The sequence below is a fragment of the Bubalus bubalis genome, chromosome 22 (assembly GCF_019923935.1).
Source record: "Bubalus bubalis isolate 160015118507 breed Murrah chromosome 22, NDDB_SH_1, whole genome shotgun sequence".
NCBI classification, from domain to species: Eukaryota; Metazoa; Chordata; class Mammalia; order Artiodactyla; family Bovidae; genus Bubalus; species Bubalus bubalis.
Genome location: NC_059178.1, coordinates 41066648 through 41086084, shown reverse-complemented (window position 1 = coordinate 41086084; position 19437 = coordinate 41066648). Strand labels below are relative to the sequence as shown.

At 39.8% G+C, this 19437-nt stretch overlaps 1 protein-coding gene across 2 annotated transcripts in view; it reads right to left on the bottom strand.

Annotated features, from left to right (window-relative positions):
* Window positions 1–19370, bottom strand: part of ELP2 (elongator acetyltransferase complex subunit 2) — a 46986-nt gene extending 27616 nt beyond the window's left edge. Inside the window, exons 1-9 of one of the 2 annotated variants that reach the window (XM_045164050.1) lie at window positions 19050–19370; window positions 11922–12000; window positions 8502–8572; window positions 4095–4251; window positions 3620–3697; window positions 2872–3064; window positions 2153–2228; window positions 985–1051; window positions 362–502 (exon numbers count right to left, since the gene is read on the bottom strand). In XM_045164050.1, coding sequence (XP_045019985.1) covers window positions 362–502; window positions 985–1051; window positions 2153–2228; window positions 2872–3064; window positions 3620–3697; window positions 4095–4251; window positions 8502–8572; window positions 11922–12000; window positions 19050–19187 — 1000 coding nt within the window. In that variant the 5' untranslated portion in view covers window positions 19188–19370. The remainder of the gene's footprint in view (window positions 1–361; window positions 503–984; window positions 1052–2152; window positions 2229–2871; window positions 3065–3619; window positions 3698–4094; window positions 4252–8501; window positions 8573–11921; window positions 12001–19049) is intronic. The other variant, XM_045164049.1, reaches the window with a different exon arrangement.
* Between the last annotated feature and the right edge of the window lie 67 nt (window positions 19371–19437).

The window sequence follows — 19437 nt, the reverse complement described above, 5'->3', positions numbered from 1 at the left end:
AGGAATTTAGTTGTCTCTTATGAATATCCTCCAACAAATGTACAAATAATTCACATTATTTCTTTAGATCTTCCTATGCTAAAACTGAAATTTAAAGTTTACAAACTAATTTATTGAGAAAATACTAAACATTTTCAGCAACTAAGAAAACCTAATATGGTTTAGAAAAGTAAGTTTCATATATTAAAAATGACTTACTCTCACATAAAAATAAAAAAGGAAAAATGCATAGTGTAAGTTTCAGCTAGGGATCTGATACTTCTGAAAACCTAACCTTCACATATGTGTATAGTGATACAGATAAATAAATCAGCTAGGAAATCTAAGAATTACTGCATCAAATATTTTCATTATTACTCACTTCCATTTTCTACAGTAAAAGTATTTTCTTTCAGTTTTATATTATCATCTTCCTGAGTCTCTAAAGATGTTGATTTTACATACAGTCTCCATATCCGTATCAGGCAATCTTGTGAACAGCTTGCTAGGAAAAGATCTCTTCCTAGTTAAAAAAACAGATATTATTATTTTTAGAACATTCTATTCTTAAATTTAAGTATAAGAGTTTTTCTTCTACAATATATAAATTTCTAGATTTCCTGAAAAAAATTAGACTTTGCTTCCCTATCTTTCATTCATTTGACCCGTATTCATTTTCAGTGACACTGACAAATACACATAAAATGCTAATAAACAGTTATAATATTTGGTATTCCTATACAATCTACTAATTTCTAGGAAGAACTTCTCAAGAATGTCTGCACATGTAATAGCTAGTGTCCTCTTGTAAAGATCAACTTATGTCATCCTCTACCATCCCAACTAATACTTAATACAAAGGATAAGTATCCTCTTTTCTAACTGGGCCAACAGAAAAATGTTACATACAAAGAAAATGTTAAATTAAAACATGAAAGGCTGCATTTTTGAAAGTTACACATACTTGTCTGCACTATATGTACTTTAGCAATATTTCATACTGACCAAAGGCTGCCCATTCCACGCCTCTTATCCAATCCTCATGTCCAGAGAGAAAAAGCATTTTCTGAAACTAGTAAGATAACAAAAATCACAGGACTTAATGTAAGAATTTAATATTTTAATGTATATCAGTGACCTCATTTGATCTCAGCCATTCCTCCTGCATTTTTTAAAAAAACTGGGAACACTATCTCATCAGTCATAAGATAGAGTTCTCACTTGGGAATGAAAAAAACTCATCATCTATATCATTTAACTGAGCAGTCATGAGTAGATAATATCTGTAGTCCCCAAATACACCAACTGTTCACAAGGTAAAATGACATATGCTGTAGATACAATATAGAAAAAAGCTGGGCAGCTGAACACAATGATTTTTAACTTTCTTATAAAATGCAAAGAAATAAGTATCTCTATTATTAACTAGGGATTTCCTGGTAGCTCAGCTGGTAAAGAATCCACCTGCAATGCAGGAGACCCCAGTTTGATTCCTGGGTCGGGAAGATCCGCTGGAGAAGGGATAGGCTACGCACTCCAGTATTCTAGGGCTTTCCTGGTGGCTCAGCTTGTAAATAATCCACCTGCAATGCAGGAGACCTGGGTTCAGTCCCTGGGTTGGGAAGATCCCCTGGAGAAGGGAACAGCTACGCACTCCAGTATTCTGATCTGGAGACTTTCATGGACTGTATAGTCCATAGGGTCACAAAGAGCAGGCATGGCTGAGCGCCTTTCACTCAGGCTCTATTAACTAAATGAACATAGGGTTAACCAACCCTCTTTCTGAACCTTCCCTCTGGTTTAACCACTCAAAGAACAGGAAAAGATTATAAGGACAAATAATCACTGCTGGGGTGTATGTCACGATAGGTATATTATACTTCATTTAAATTTCTTAAGAAAACCTACTACTGCTACATTTCCCTCTCTTCTTCCCCACCTAACGACTGTATTCCGCAACAACTCTGGACTTGGAGGCCAAAGCAGCAGCAGAATACTTGGCGATCAAAGAGCGACAAGCGGTTTAACAGAGGACTGTCGAAAATATTTTCCTATTGGATTGGTCAACTTAGATCAGAACATCCCCCAAATTCTATAATCTAGAAAGTCTGTCTTAAGATATGGAATTAAGCAGAACATAATTCTAGCCTCTTAAAGAAACATGAACAATTACCTGATTGTTTTGTTGAACAAATAAGTGAATTTTGCAGTCATCATCACCACATGCTAATACCGGCACTGGGAGAAAAAAGAGGCATTACTATAAGCATCATATAACATATATATATATATATATAAAATATCATGCAACATCATAACATCCATCCTAAGTTATGACAATCACCTATGCCGTGTCCTAAGTTCTAGGTAGAGCCTTGACTTCTATTTCCCACATCACTGAACAAATAAATTGAAAGCACACAGTAACATCTTTAGGAATAAAATGAACATTCTAGAATATTCTATTAAATGGATACTTGGCAAAGAATGACTATTAACAGAATCCTCTGCTCTGTTCTATGTCATTTACTATAGAAGGAGCAGTAAAAAGAGCTCAGCAGTAAAAACAAGCTGGGAGCACTTAACCATGTCAGCCAGAACACTTAATAGGAATCATTAGCCCAAGTGAATAATAAAAAATCCGGGAGAGTGACTAAGAGCCCAGCATCCTGGTTATTGCACAAAGATTTAAGGGTATGTTTGTTACTTTGAGGACCCTACATTTCGAGAATTTGATACTAAAACAAAATTCACGGAGTAATTAAAGAACAAAATAAGAGCACATATATAACTATGTGGTTAAAAAGCTATGAAAGTTGTGACTGTAAAATTAGTTTTCTTTAAATCAATTTTTTTAAAAAGCCATAAAACGCTAGTCACTCAGCCTCAGTACAGATGCGAAGAAATGAAATTCTATGTAACAAAAACCAGAACAGAATGTGTGCAAGTTCCTCCTCCCGGGAAGCCCTGGCAGAAAGTGGAACATCACGTGAGACCACGGAGTTGCAGCTCCTGCTGCAGAGGGCAAAACAGCCTGGAGGTTTCCAGGCCCAGTCTCTGCCCACCAGCTCTGTCCTCCAGGCATCTGAGGAGCCACAAGACTGTCTGACGTGCGCTGGCCACCATCCGGGTGGAGAATAATCAAAGACAGGTACAGACGGGCTTCCCAGCAAAAGGACATTTTTCGTTTAGAGATTTTAAGTGGCCTGAGGCAAACTGCCACTGCACACAATGGGCAGGGGCTGTCACCTCGAGAGAAATGCTCACAGGGCCCATCCTTAGTACTTTCTCAACTTATCCCAGACCTCCACCTTCTACAGAGCTAGGCAATTTCCCCAAATTTCATCTATATTGAACATATATCTGATAAATAGGAATATCAATCTCAAGTTCATATTAAATCACTTAAATTTTTAACAGCTACTGAAGTTTCTAACAGCCACCCCCTTAACCTTATGTTTTATACACAGATAGATCATTTGACTACTGAGAACAAAAGTATGTTATCCATGTCTCTCAACTTGTCTTCTGAAAATATTCAGACACAAAATTAAGATCCAATATGTTTCTTTGAGGTCCTGGTTGTATGGAGATATAAAAATATGCTGCTCTTTTAATATACACTTAGCAGGAAACTCACCATCAATATTAGGCAAAAAAGACAAGCAGAGAGCCAGAGCGAATCCATTTCCAAAGTTCAAGGTCTGAAGGCATGTCACTAAGAAATAAAACACACCATGAACAACTCAGCTTATCCACCTGGAGAGGTCCAGTGGCATCATCAGAACCCTGGACATCACCAAGGAGATGAGAAAAGTCAGTTCTGAGCCCCCAGTGACAATGGGAATTTAAATGGTCAGCTTTAAGGTTACAAGAGAACAAGGTTACAGAGAACAAAAAGACTTAAATGAAAAGGCTTTGAAGGAATTTACATTATCAACAGTTTGGTAAACAGGAATTCTAGAAAAGTGTAAAAGAAAAAAACATGTAGATTAGATTTTTAACATTTCAAAAACTGCTCGAAAGACTGAAAAAATTATGAGGATGCTCTTCTACGATGCTGTTCATTTGATAATTATTATTTCATCTGTTTGGAACAATGTCTCTAAACCTACCTTCAGAACCCTGTTTAGACCAGACTCGAACAGTAGAATCGGAAGCTGCGGACACTATCAGTGTATGCAATGCAACGTCTGGTGCCCTCCTCTGGTAAACAGCATGCACTGCATAAACAGGTCCTTCATGGCCCGAGACGTGGACTGCTTGTAAAAGCTGAATCACAAAGAATAACAAAAACGCTATGTGAAACAAAAGAATTATCAGTTTTACCCGCACTTAACTAGAATCAGAGGATTAAAGGCACTGTTAAAATGCCTGACCCAGAAATAAGTCCTTTCAAGCTGAGACAGTGAAGGACAGGGAAGCCTGGCGTGCTGCAAAGAGTCAGACACAACTTAGTGACTGAACAAGAACAAGCTGAGAAGAACATAAACTTGTGAGAAGTCTGTCTGATTATATTAACAACACACAAAATGTGCACATCCCTTGACATAGCAATCTCACATCTAAGAACCTACTCTGAGAGAACAGCACTAGTTTAACTGAAATAAAAGACAAATACAAAAGGATACTTATCATACACTCTTCAGGAAAACTGCAATCAACTTAAAAGTATTAATAGGAAAAAAAAGTGTTAATAGGAAACTGATTAAATAATTTCAGACTTATATTCTAAGCCAACAAAAAGGATAATGCTCACTTATCACCATGGAAAGACATCTATGACACTGAAACCTTTGAAGACTACAGGCCAGATTTGTGGACTGCTCCTCCTCTAGGATTGGTCTGACGTCTCCCCATGAAAAGATCCAGGGCTGACATTGTGACGTTGTCACATCAGTGTAACACACCAGGAGACATGCAATGTCAGCCTGTTCCACTATCAGTGAAATTACCTTTGATATTTTAGCAAAGGTAGCGTCAACCATGTTTTTTCACTATGAAAAATTTTTTGGTGGTAATATGTGAGAAGGCAATGGCACCCCACTCCAGTACTCTTGCCTGGAGAATCCCATGGACAGAGGAGCCTGGTAGGCTGCAGTCCATGGGGTCACTAAGTCAGACACGACTGAGCGACTTCACTTTCACTTTTCGATTTCATGCATTGGAGAAGGAACTGGCAACCCACTCCAATGTTCTTGCCTAGAGGATCCCAGGGACAGGGGAGCCTGGTGGGCTGCCGTCTATGGGGTCACACAGAGTCGGACACGACTGAAGTGACTTAGCAGCAACATGTGAGATTATGTTTTGGGGATGAGTAAATGTTCTGTTTTCTATCAAACTTTTACCAAGTTTTTTCAGCATCCACTCATAATACTTGCATGTATCAAGCAGAGCTACAAAATGAAGAACTGGCAAAAACTGGGAAATGCCACCTGGTTATCAGTCTTCCTGCTTGCTATGCAAGATTATGCCCTGTAGTATCATTTCTGTTTTTGTGGGTCTGTATTTTTAGAGTTCCAAATATGTAAGATTTACCACTTTCCTTGAGAGGTATGTTTTGTAAATTGTTGTCTGCTGAAATAGAGGTGCCTTAAATATCTCAATTGTTTTTCCAATTACTTAAGTAGAACTCTGCCACTCAAAAAGGTAATTAATAGTTACGTATAAGGCTTTGTATACTAACTTCCTGTAGTCATTAACCTTTGACTTCTCTGAAAAAAAAAAACACTTTTTAAAACTCAAGTAAACAAAATCACTTCAGTACATAATTAAACACTAGAGATATGGAACAATCTTCATTAGAATGTTAGCCACGGAAATTTTGTGTCTTTTTTCTTCTTTATACTTTCCGGTATTTAAAATTTATTGTTATTGTTGTTGCTCAGTCACTAAGTCGTGTACAACTCTTTGCAACCCCAGGGACTGCAGTATGCCAGGCTTCCCCATCCTTCACTATCTCTCGGAGATCGCTCAAATTCATGTCCACTCGGTAATGCTATCTGAGTCTGTATAATTACCTCCCAAATGTTAAATCTATAGAAAAACTCATTTCACACCTGTTTTTTTCTGTTTTACTTTATACTGAAGTATTGATTTACAGTGTTACGTTGTATTATACATATTCTTTTTCATATCCTTTCCTATTATGGTTTTGAATAAAGTTCCCTGTACTATATACAGTAGGGCCTTGTTGTGTTGTTCATTTTTTATAGTTTGTATCTGCTAGTCCCAGGCTCCTAATTTTACCCCATCCCCATCCCCTTTCCCCTATGGCAATCATAAATTTCTTTTCTATGTCACTTCACATCTTTAAGCAGAATTTTATTTCAACCATCAGAGAATCTTAAAAGCTCAAACAAAACAAATCTCTCAAGTTCACTGGCTTGTTAAAAAACAATGCCCACTAGTCAAAGACTCAAATCTCTCATTATGCCAGCTTAGAACTATCTCCTTTTATCAGAAGTCAAGATGCAGTGAGCACCTGTGTGCGTGAAAATGCATACCAGACGGAACCTTTAAGCCTCTCAAGCTACAATGTGTGACTCCTTCCCCCAAATCCTCTTATTCCCTTCATCCTTCTTTGAGGCCTTTCATCTTCCTGCTCTTCCTGTTTAGCCTCAGCCTCCTTTCTGGTCCATGTCTAAGTTCACCGTCTGCCATCAGATACTTAGCCTGCAAGTCTCTCTACCGACAGAAGTTTAGGGCAGCACTGACAAAAGAGTCTTGCAAGTCTCAACTCAAGGTCTCAAAAATGAGTGCTCAAGTGGTTCTCTCTGAATTCCTCTGCCAAGATAAGTCCAAATAGGAGCTGCTTTGCTACATAAGCCTTTGCAGTTCTCATTCAAGTCTAAGTGACTCCACAATCCCCACCTCCACATCTGGCCCCTTTCTCTGGAGACAAGTCTGGGTGTCTGGCCAGCAATACAAGTAAAATGTTTACAACATCTTCCCTCCCACTTGCCTATTTTGCTTTGTAGAAGCTTCTTTCTTCCAGGGCCTGGAGACAGAATCCCACTGTTTTTGATTTCTCACTTCTCTACCCACGAGATTCCCACTCCTTTGACAACTATCTAGTCAATGCCAAAATAATTTTGCCTTCACAAATACATTTCATATCTCTTCCTTCATATTTTTTCCCATTCCAATTTGGCACACTCCTGTCAGACTCATTTGCCTTTGACATACATACTCCACTACCTAGAAATCCTGCTGCTGGTGGTGGGTTTAGCGGCTAAGTCATGTTCGATTCCCGTGATCCTGTGGACAGAAGCCCACCAGGCTCCTCTGTCCATAGGATTTTCCAGGCAAGAAATCCTGAATGACTTCCAAATGCCTGTTCATAAAGAACAAACTCGTGAACTCAGTCTCACGAAATCGTCTCCTCCTCTTCTTACTAGAAAAGTAACACTTCTACTGCCTGTCATGTGGTATCCAGAAATATTTCCAAAACTGTGTTCCTCAAAGTTACAATGGATGCTAAGGGATTTAAAGGGGGGGGCGGGGAATCAGACTTGAAGGAAACACTGGCTGAAAAAAGATGAGCAGGTCTGCCCATGTCAGAGCTTTTCAGAGCCTTCACTACGCTCATGCACACTTAGTGATTCTCTAAGAAAAGTGTATGCGCTGTTTTCCCAGTGGCCACAGATTCCTTTTTACACAGAGCTTACAGATGAATAATTCTCTGAACGAGCTCAAAAAGCCCTGCCCTTAAGACACCTCAGGCTATGGTGAAAACTGAATACTTCTGAGCAAATGGTCTCCTTTCTTACCTGAACTTTGATTCATGCATTTTTCCTACTTGGAATCCTCAACCCTTTAATTCTTCCTAAGAAAATCATCTCATACTATTAGACTCAACTCGAGGGCCCCCTCTTAAATCCCTATTGAACTTTCACAGCGGTATGGTTGTGGTATAGCAAGTGCAAGCACTCACCTACAGAGCCACCTTTGTACTTATTAAACAAATCTGTAGTTATTTAAGCACATTTTGCCTTTGATATATATGCACAATTCACGAATAGGATTTTGCCTCATTTGTATCTTCTGCATGGCAGATGTTCAAATATCTGATGCACCAACTTCACATTTTTAATCTCTGCTTCCAACTAGAACCAACCTAAACATCCATCCGTAGAGGTCCATGCACACCCAGTACTGCATATTATAACATCACGCAGAATTATATAAATCTCTAACCACAAGGCAACCATTGTCCTATCCACACAGCAGTATGAATTTTTGCGATCACCGAAAACAAAATAGCCCATGTAAGAGCACTTTGTAAATTATTTCAAATGATAAGACATTCAAAGAAATGACTGAAAGCCTATGAATATGGAAGCAGGTATTAGAAGGAAGGGGACAGGACCTATGACATACGGAAGATACAGGATCTGGATTACTGATAAGCAAGAATGAGGAACTTCAGCAAGGAGGAACACAAGAAAAATGACAGGAAAAACTGAAAATAACTGTAGATATAACAGTCATTTCTTATAACCATAAACATGTCTACCCACCTGATTATTCTCTATTTCCCAGTGAATCACTTGATTATCAGATCCTCCAGAAACTAATTCAGTTGAAGGAGCTGAAAAAAATCGTATCTCAGTGAACATTTTTTTCCCAGCTATTTTGAAAAACTTCAAAGCTATGGAAAAAACAAAACTCACATACCTTTACCTGTATTCACCAACTGTTAAGATTTTGCCATATTTGCTTAATATCTTGCTCCCTGTGTGTACATTTACACACACCTCCATTTTTGCTTTTGATAAACCATTCAAAAATAAGTTGGAGGCATGATGACCTTTGCTCCTTAAGATATTTTACCCTATTCTTCTCAAAAACTGGAACACTCTCCTACATTGTTGTTGATTAGTTGCTCAGTCATGTCCGACTGTCTGCGACCCCATGGACTGTAGCCTACCAGGCTTCTCTATCCATGGAATTTCCCAGGCATAAATACTGGGGTGCTCTGCCATTTCCTTCAATACGGGATCTATCTCGCCAACGCAGGGATCGAACCCAAATTTCCTGCATTGACAGGTGGATCCTTTACCCACTGAGCCACCACATATAATAATAGCGTTCAAGAATGTTAACACTGACACAGTAATGTTACATAATAATACATATTAAAATTCCCCAAGATTGTCCCAGTGATGTCTTCTGTAACTTCTTTTTTAGTCAAAAATCTAAGGACCATACATTATGCCTTTGATTGACACATCTTTTAAATCTCCTTTAATCCTGAATAACTTTCCAGTTTCTCCTTTTGTCACAATGCGAGTCCAGGCCAGTTGTTTTGCCGAATGTCCCTCAATGTGAATTTGCCTGGTTTTTCCTTATGAGACTCAGGCTAAACACTTTGGGTAGAAATAACATACCAGCCATTACAGTTAGCTGGTGCTATCAAGCACATGAAATATTTTTGAAATCAAACACATATTTCAAAATAGCTCCTTCAAACATTTATTGATAGAAGAAAATGAATAAGAATCAAAAAGGGGGAAATAATCTAATCTAATTTTGGTTTGGATTTTCCGTTTATTTATTTCTGCTGGTTCATGGGAAATAGATGGGGAAACAGTGGAAACAGTGTCAGACTTTTATTTTTTGGGGGTCCAAAATCACTGCAGATGGTGAATGCAGCCATGAAATTAAAAGACGCTTACTCCTTGGAAGGAAAGTTATGACCAACCTAGATAGCATATTCAAAAGCAGAGACATTACTTTGCCAACAAAGGTCTGTCTAGTCAAGGCTATGGTTTTTCCTGTGGTCATGTATAGATGTGAGAGTTGGACTGTGAAGAAGGCTGAGCGCCAAAGAATTGATGCTTTTGAGCTGTGGTGTTGGAGAAGACTCTTGAGAGTCCCTTGGACTGCAAGGAGATCCAACCAGTCCATTCTGAAGGAGATCAGCCCTGGGATTTCTTTGGAAGGACTGATGTTAAAGCTGAAACTCCAGTACTTTGGCCACCTCATGCGAAGAGTTGACTCATTGGAAAAGACTCTGATGCTGGGAGGGATTGGGGGCAGGAGGAGAAGGGGGACGACAGAGGATGAGATGGCTGGATGGCATCACCGACTCGATGGACATGAGTCTGAGTGAACTCCGGGAGTTGGTGATGGACAGGAAGGCCTGGCATGCTGCGATTCATGGGGTCACAAAGAGTCGGACACGACTGAGCGACTGAACTGAACTGAACTGACTGATGTCTAGATAGTTAGATGAAACAGCTGGCAGACTATCTAAACACATTAGATTTGTACTCAAAAGTCCCAGGCTCATATCCTAACCCTGCTGCCAGCCAGGTGCAATCTTGGGCTTTAATTTCTTCATGTGTCATGGCAATTAAGCCACTGACCTAATTATATGATTCTGATAATTGCTCTAAGGTACATGAAAGTAATGTGATAAGAATCAGATGTTTTGGAAATATAAAATAATATCATTAGAATTTCATGTCATTGATATATGGGTTAGAAAGAGTACCTGAATTATCTGGCAATAGAATCCAATTCTGAGAAAATCAATCATAACTATAATAGATTTCAGTGATACACAAGCAATTCATTTTATGTAACCTCACTTTTAAAAGGAAGATAAAACATACAAGCCCAAATTAATACTTTAAAAGGAATCCCTATACTGAGATTCAAGTAGGCTTTGATGTCATTTGGTGGCAATTAATATAATTACAATTGTATTTTAATATATGTACTAACAGCCACTCTTTCTAATATTTAATGGTTTTTACTGACCTAATGTGACTAACTTGGCATTACCAACTGTAGTAAGTAGCTTATTAAATGTTTTTTTAATGTCATAGATAAAACCACAGCTCACTAATTCAGGAAATTTTGCCTTTGGGCCTGGCTCAGAATGCGCTCAATAAATAGTTGCAAAATCAAAAAATAAAATTAATTCAGAGTCCATAAGAACACTATAGTAGGTATAGTTAAGACATATGAGGAATTTCCACAGGATTTTAGAAGCCCATCTAAAAGCAAAGTTAAATAAAAATTCTGGAGCCGTGGAATCTCAGAGATGAAAGAGACCTGGAGATAATCTAGTCCAGCAATTCCCAAATGTTTTGATATCAGGACTCATTGACACTCATAAAATTTTTTAAGGACCCCAAAGACCTTTTGTTTATATAGGCTATATGTGTCAATATTAATCACAACAGAAATTAAAACTGGAAAATTTGAAAAATACTTGTCTATTAGTTGACTTACGAATAACAAGAACATAACATTTTTTAATAGGGGGAAACCCTGTATTTCCCAAAACAAAAAATTTAATAAGAAGAAAGGTACTGTTTAATATTTCAGCAAACCTCTTTAAAGTCTGACTTTATTAGAATACACCTGGATTTTCATATCTGCTCCTGTGTTTAAACTGTGGCAACATCACATATTATGTAGCCACTGGAAAATGGCGCTGCATACTTGGGACAGAATGAAGACTAGGAATAACTTCTTAGTATTATTCAGAAAATAATTTTGACCTCATAGCTTTCATGAATCACTCACTGATTTAGTTCAAAGTTTTACTTTTTGTATATTACTAAGATGCAAACTAGGGTCAACAAAAATTCAATGCCTTGCCTAAAAAACCAATTGTTTGTCTGTGGCAGAAACAGACCACCTACAGGCTGAATTTTCTGAATCCCAGTCTGGGCTCCAATACAAGCCCTGCATACAAGGCTTTGGATCAAAAGCTGTGGGCAATGGCGGGGCTCTCGCCTCAGTAGGGGGCTGCCTCTACCCTCATCCTAAGTACTGCTGTGTTATCCATGCTTCAATTGCTACAAAGCAGAAGTAGTATAAGTCAGATATTTCATTGGGCATGTCATTTTTCTTCTATTTTTCTAAATACATAATATCAGATACAGTAATGTTAAATTAAGAGAAGTTAGATTAATACTTACAACCATCCTGTTTACAAATCCACTGTAAGCAATTGACTCGAGCAGTATGACCATTCAGGTTGGTGATAACAACCCTTTTCTGTAGAGGGGAAAACACCAGATAGTATGTTGGAATGTGTCCCACAGAGGAGCTGATAAATTAATAAATACCAGATGTCAGAAAACGTTCAGGATTACTTCAAACAGAATCACCTTCCTTAACTCATAAACTTTACCATGGCTTAAGTCATCCATTCACTTTTCAAAATTCATTCCTGCCTTTTTCCCCACTCCACATTCACTCAGCCCTACCCTCTTCTTATTTAGGGAGCCTGTCTCCAAACCAGATTAGACAAGGGCCTATGTTCTCACTGGTCTCAGGGCCTACTTTTACCATGCTTGTACAAATTCAAGAACTGGGTTGACCAAAAGAAAAATCCCTTCATTCAGGGAATGCATGATTGATGGACACAAAATCATAGCTTACTTAGCATGCCATGGCTGATCTGGTGTTGGATTCTTCAGCCTTAAGGACACAAGGTCACTAGGCCACAACTACGAAGTTCCTCAGACATCAGATCCCTTCAGGGCCTACGGCCAGGTTCCCTGCAGATCCTCAGACTGCTGCTTTCACCAGATCACTCCACACCTGGGTTTTCTCTACATCCCCCACTGCTGGAGACTCTATGCCTACTGGGCCCAGCTCTTACAGCCCTTTCTTTACCGGTTGCCTAGAGCACTGACTTCACACCTGCTTACACATCAACTGGAATTCTCACAGCTGAGAAAAAGGTATACAAAGGGAAATGTGCATAAGCTAATATAGTTCACACATGGGTTATATGAGTTTGGGAAACAATCTAAAGCAGGGCCCCCAGCTTCCAGGATCTAATGCCTGATGATCTGAGATGGACCTGATGTAATAATGATAAACTGCACAATAAATATAACGAGCCTGAATCATTCCAAAACGTACCCTCACATCCCTGGTCTGTGGAAAAACTGTTTTCCATGAAACCAGTCCCTGGTGCCAAAAACACTGGAGCCTGCTGATTTAAAGTATTTCATTGTCTTTCTCACCAGAATGAGAATTCCCTGATGGGCAGGAGTCATAACCCATTATATTTGTGTCATCATCACTCAGTTCAAGACTAGCGTCAAAAGTCTGCTGAACGAACATCATCTCTGAAGTTTCACTTTAGCATCTGACACGTTTAATCCTATATTTAATTAAATACCCAGCCAACAATACTTAACAAAACAAAACTTTCTAGGATCCATACAGCTTTTTTCTTGATGCTAAAATCCCCTGAGGGGGAAAAAAAAAAAATCCCCTGAGATAGCCACCAATTTATCATTAAAAATAAAAATGTGGTGGAAGGCATGGGTACAAATCCATTAGACAGCTGCAGAAAGATAGGCTTCTACAGTCTTGGTTGATGGCCAAAGTAAAGTTTACCTTTGGTTTTATGTGATTTATCTCGCCAGTTAAGAGTGCATGGAAAAGAACAAAGCATGAAGCATAACCTTTCCAGACATCAGACAATGCTACAAAGCTACAGGAATCAAAACAACATGGCACTGGCAAAAAAAATAGACATATGGATCAATGGAACAAAACAGAGAGCCTAGAAATAAACCCACACACCTAGGGTCAATTAGTTTTTGACAAAGGAGGCAAGAATATACAATGAAAAAAGACAGTCTCTTCAGCAATAAGTGTCAGGAAATCTGGACAGCTGTATGTAAATCAATAAAGTCAGAACACACCCTCACATCAAACCCCAAAATAAAATGGCTTAAAGACTTAAATATAAGACATGACATTGTTAAACTCCTGTAAGAGAAAACAGGCAAAACAATCTCTAACAAAAATTGTATCAATGTTTTCTTAGACCAGTCTCCCAAAGCAACAGAAATAGAAGCAAAATTAACAAATGGGATCTAATCAAACTTATAAGCTTTTACACCATAGTAAAGGAAAGCATAAACAAAACTAAAAGACAACCTACAGACTGGGAGAAAACATCTATAAATGATGTGACCAACCAGGGCTTAATTTCTAAAATATACAAACAGCTCACACAGTTCAATAACAACAACAAAAATTTTCAAAAAATGAGCAGAAGATCTAGACATTTCTAGAAAGAAGACACACAGATGGCTAAGAGGTATGTGAAAAGATGCTCAACATCGCTAATTATTAGAGAAATGGAACGCAAAACTACAATGAGGTATCACCTCACACCAGTCAGAAAGGCCATCATTAACAAGTCTACAAGTAACAAATGCTGAAGAGGGAGTGGTTGTGGCAGTGGTCTACCCTGCTACACTGCTGGTAGGAATGTAAATGGATGCAACCACTATGGAAAACACTACCTTAAAAAACTAAACATAGAACTACCAAATGATCAGCTACCCCACTACCGGGAATATATCTGGAAAAGGTGAAAACTCTAATTCAAAACATGCATGCACCCTGATGTTCAAAGCAGCACTATTTTTACAATAGTCAAGAAATGGAAGCAACCTACATATCTATCGACAGATGAAGGGATAAAGAAAACATGATATACATATACACACACACACATACAAGGTAATATTACTCAGCCATAAAAAAAAAAAAAATAAGGCCATTTGAAGCAACATGGATGAACTTGGAGATTATCATACTAGGAAAGTCAGAAAGAGAAAGACAAATATCATTATGTGGAATCTAACATATGACACAAATGAACGTATCTTCAAAATAGAAACAGACCCACAGACACAGACTTGTCATTGTCAGGGGGTGGAGGGTGAAGGATGGACGGATTCAAAGTCTGGAATCTGCAAACGCAAGCTACTATATATGTGTATACCTGAATCACTCTGCTGGACACAGAAACTAACACAGCACTATAAAGCAACTATACTTCAATAAAATTTAAAAAGCTCTTGAAGAGTGCCCGGTAATAACAAAACAAAAACTGGAAGGAGGCAAGCAAGCTCAAGAAAAATGAGTACAACTATTTCATTTATAAGTTTGACTCTGCATTGGATAGGAGGATGATGGAACTTTTTAACTTAGGTATGGCTGATTTACAATGATTCAGGTATAAAGCAAAGTGATTCAGTTATTCTTTTTCAGATTCTTTTCCATTATAGGCTATTGCAAGATACTGAAAATAGTTCCCTGTGCTATACTATAGGTCCTCATTGTTTATCCAAGATATACTGTAGTACATATCTGTTAATCTCAAAGCCCTAATTTATCCCTCCCTGCCCCATTCCCGTTAGGCAACCGAAAGTCTGTGAGAATATTTGTTTTGTAAATAAGTTCCTTTGTAATATTTTTTAGATTCCACATGTAAGTGATACCATATGGCATTTATCTTTCTCTGTCTTACTTAGTATGATTATCTGTAGGTCCATCCACGTTGCTGCAAATGGTATTACTTCATTCTTTCCATGGCTAAATTGTATTCCCTTGTGTATGTGTGCATGTGTGTGCGCGTGTGTGTGTGTGTATATATATATATATATATATATATATATATATATCTCACCACATCCTCTTTATCCATTCATCTGTCGATGGACATATAAATTGCTTCTATGTCTTGCTGCTGCTGCTGCTAAATCGCTTCAGTCGTGTCTGACTCCGTGCAACCCCACAGACAGCAGCCCACAAGGCTCCCCCATGTCTTGACGGTTGTAAATAGTGTTGCTATGAACACTGTGGTATATGCAACTTTTTGAATTACATTTTTTGTGCTTTCCAGATATATCTCCAGGAGTGGGACTGCTGGCTCATATGCTATCTCTTAGTCTTTTAAGGAACACTGAACTGTTTTCCATAGTGGCTGCACTAGTTTACATTCCCACCAACATCCTAGGAAGGTTCCCTTTTCTCCAGACCCTCTCCATATTTATTATTTGTAGATTTTTCTGATGAGAGCCATTTTGACCAGTCTGAGGTGATACCTCATTGAGGTTTTGATTTGCATTTCTCTAATTAGTGATGTTGAGCATCTTTTCAGTTGCCAACTGGTCGACTATGTGTCATGCGTCCGCGGTCCTTTAGTCACAAAGTTCTGTCTGACTCTTTGCAACCCCATGGAGTGCAGCCCGCCAGGCTCCTTTGTCCTCCACCATAACCTGGAGTTTGCTCAGATTCATGTTCATTGAGTCAGTGATGCTATCTAACCATCTCATCCTTTGTATGTCTAAGATGATGGACTTTTTAATAAAATTAATAAACTCAGTTCAGTTCAGTCACTCAGTCCTGTCCCACCTCTTTGCGACCCCATGGACTGCAACATGCCAGGCCTCCTGGTCCATCACCAACTCCAGCGGTTTACTCAAACTCATGTCCATTGAGTCGGTGATGCCATCCAACCATCTCATCCTCTGTCGTCCCCTTCTCCTCCTGCCTTCAATCTTTCCCAGTATAAGGGTCTTTTCCAATCAGTCAGTTCTTCGCATCAGGTGGCCAAAGTATTGGAGTTTCAGTTTCAGCATCAGTCCTTCCAGTGAATATCCAGCACTGATGTCCTTTAGGATGAACTGGTTGGACCTCCTTGCAATCCAAGGGACTCTCAAGAGTCTTCTCCAACACCACAGATCAAAAGCATCAATTCTTCAGCCCTCAGCTTTCTTTATAGTCCAACACGCACATCCATACATGAATACTGGAAACACCATAGCTTTGACTAAATGGACCTTTGTGGGCAAAGTAATCTCTCTGTTTTTTAATATGCTGTCTAGGTTGGTCATAACTCTTCTTCCAAGGAGTACGCATCTTTTAATTTCATGGCTGCAGTCACCATCTACAGTGATTCTGGAGCCCAAAAAAATAAAGTCCGTCACTGTTTCCCCATCTGTTTGCCATGATGTGATGGGACCAGATGCCATGATTTTACTTTTCTGAATGTTGAGTTTTAAGTCAACTTTTTCACTCTCCTCTTTCACTTTCATCAAGAGGCTCTTTAGATCTTCTTCACTTTCTGCCATAAGGGTGGTGTCATCTGCATATCTGAGATTATTGATATTTCTCCTGGCAATCTTGATTCGAGCTTGTGCTTTTTCCAGCCCAGTGTTTCTCATGATGTACTCTGCATATAAGTTAAATAAGCAGGGTGACAATATACAGCCTTGATGTACTCCTTTCCCAATTTGGAATCAGTCTGTTGTTCCATGTTCAGTTCTAACTGTTGCTTCCTGACATGCATACAGATTTCTCAAGAGGCAGGTCAGGTGGTCTGGTATTCTCATCTCTTGAAGAATTTTCCACATTTGTTGTGATCCACACAGTCAAAGGCTTTGGCATAGTCAACAAAGCAGAAATAGATGTGTTTCTGGAACTCTCTTGCTTTTTGATGATCCAGTGGATGTTGGCAATTTGATCTCTGGTTCCTTTGCCTTTTCTAAATCCAGCTTGAACATCAGGAAGTTCACAGTTCACGTCCTGTTGAAGCCTGGCTTGGAGAATTTTGAGCATTACTTTGCTATTATGTGAGATGAGTGCAATTGTGCGGTAGTTTGAGCATTCTTTGGCATTGCCTTTCTTTGGGATTGGAATGAAAACTGACCTTTCCCAGTCCTGGAGCCACTGTTGAGTTTCCCAAATTTGCTGGCATATTGAGTGCGGCACTTTCACAGCATCATCTTTTAGGATTTGAAAGAGCTCAAATGGAATTCCATCACCTCCACTAGCTTTGTTCATAGTGATGCTTCCTAAAGCCCACTTGACTTGGCATTCCAGGATGTCTGGCTCTAGGTGAGTGATCACACCATTGTGATTATCTGGGTCGTGAAGATCTTTTTTGTATAGTTCTTCTACGTATTCTTGCCACCTCTTCTTAATATCTTCTGCTTCAATTAGGTCTACACCATTTCTATCCTTTATTGTGTCCACCTTTGCATGAAATGTTCCCTTGGTATCTCTAATCTTCTTGAAGAGATCTCTATCTTTCCCCTTCTATTGTTTTCCTCTATTTCTTTGCATTGATCACTGAGGAAGGCTTTCTTATCTCTCCTTGCTATTCTTTGGAACTCTGCATTCAAATGGGTATATCTTTCCTTTCCTCCTTTGCTTTTCACTTCTCTTCTTTTCACAGCTATTTGTAAAGCCTCCTCAGACAGCCATTTTGCTTTTTTGCATTTATTTTTCTTGGGGATGGTCTTGATCCCTGTCTCCTGTACAATGTCACGAACCTTCAGCCAAAGTTCTTCAGGCACTCTGTCTATGAGATCTAATCCCTTAAGTCAGAATTTGGCAATAAACTAGTAAAAAAAAAAAAAAAAAAATGCTATCTCCTGCACTGCATCTGAATTCCCAGTATTTTACTTTTTATACTGAGGCATCTTTTGAGAAGCAACACTAACTGTATTGTCCAAAATCAGCCAGTGGGAATGGGATCACAATGAACTCAGGGAAGAATACAGAAACTAGTCACTTGAGAAGTTCGGTAGCAAAAAGGCCAAGAAAACAATCATTTGGGTGCAGTTCTGGGAATGGATAAGTGCTTAAGAGCTGCACTTCCTAGGACCTTTGCCCTAATGGCACATTGTTTAAAATATCCACTCCCGAAGCTAACCTGCAAGCGATATGTCTTTGAAACTGAAAACAGCAAAAGTTTATTAAGTAACACTTAGGGAAATACAAAACTGAGATAGCCCCGGATACACGTATATGCATGGCTGAGTCCCTTCACTGGTTGGTTACCTTAGACTATCACAATATTGCTCATCGGCTAAAGGCAAACAGAAAACAAAAACTTTAAATTTTAAAAGAATGAGATGGCACCTGTGAGATGGCTTTAACCCACATTTAAATGCAAATCTTTTCAAACCCAAATTGATTCCTTAACAGTGTAACAGTTTCCACAGAAGGCTTCAGAAAGGTTCTCATCGTTTGAATTTCCATGCAGCTAACAGGCCACCTGTAGGACACGGTGACCCCAGGCTGACGCAGCGCAGGAGACTGGCGAGAGGCGAGTGTCGCACGCCAGAGCCAGACCCGCCGCCCAGACACCCTCCCCTAAGCGGATCGGGCCGCACACCGGATCTCCAGGCTCTGGAGCAGCCTCTACAGAGTCCGCCCCTGAGCATAAGCAGCAGATGTGGCGCCAGAAGCAGACGGGGTCCGGCCACTTCTCTCACCTGAGGGTCATAGAGCACCACGGAACAGGACGTGCCGAAGGCCAGAAGCCCTCCGGGCCCGGGGCTCCAGCTCAGGGCACCACGCACCCGGTTCGGGCAGCAAAACACATGAGACGTCTCCAGCATGGGTGCCACCATGTTGCTGTCTGGTCAGCGGCCGAAACCTGGGCACGCACTTCCGCCCTCGGAGCGGAACTGCCTGCCCGCCGCGTCTTCCCGCGGGCGTTATCCGGGCCGCGTTTCCGAAACGGCCGGGGGCGGGGCGGGGGCGACCCCGCCTCCGCCGGGCCCGCCCCACCCCCACCCCAGCCCAAGCGGCCCTTTGTGGTAACCTCGACCCTCGAGTCGAGGACCGTGGCCCAAGCACGGCCTGCGTCCCAGGAACACA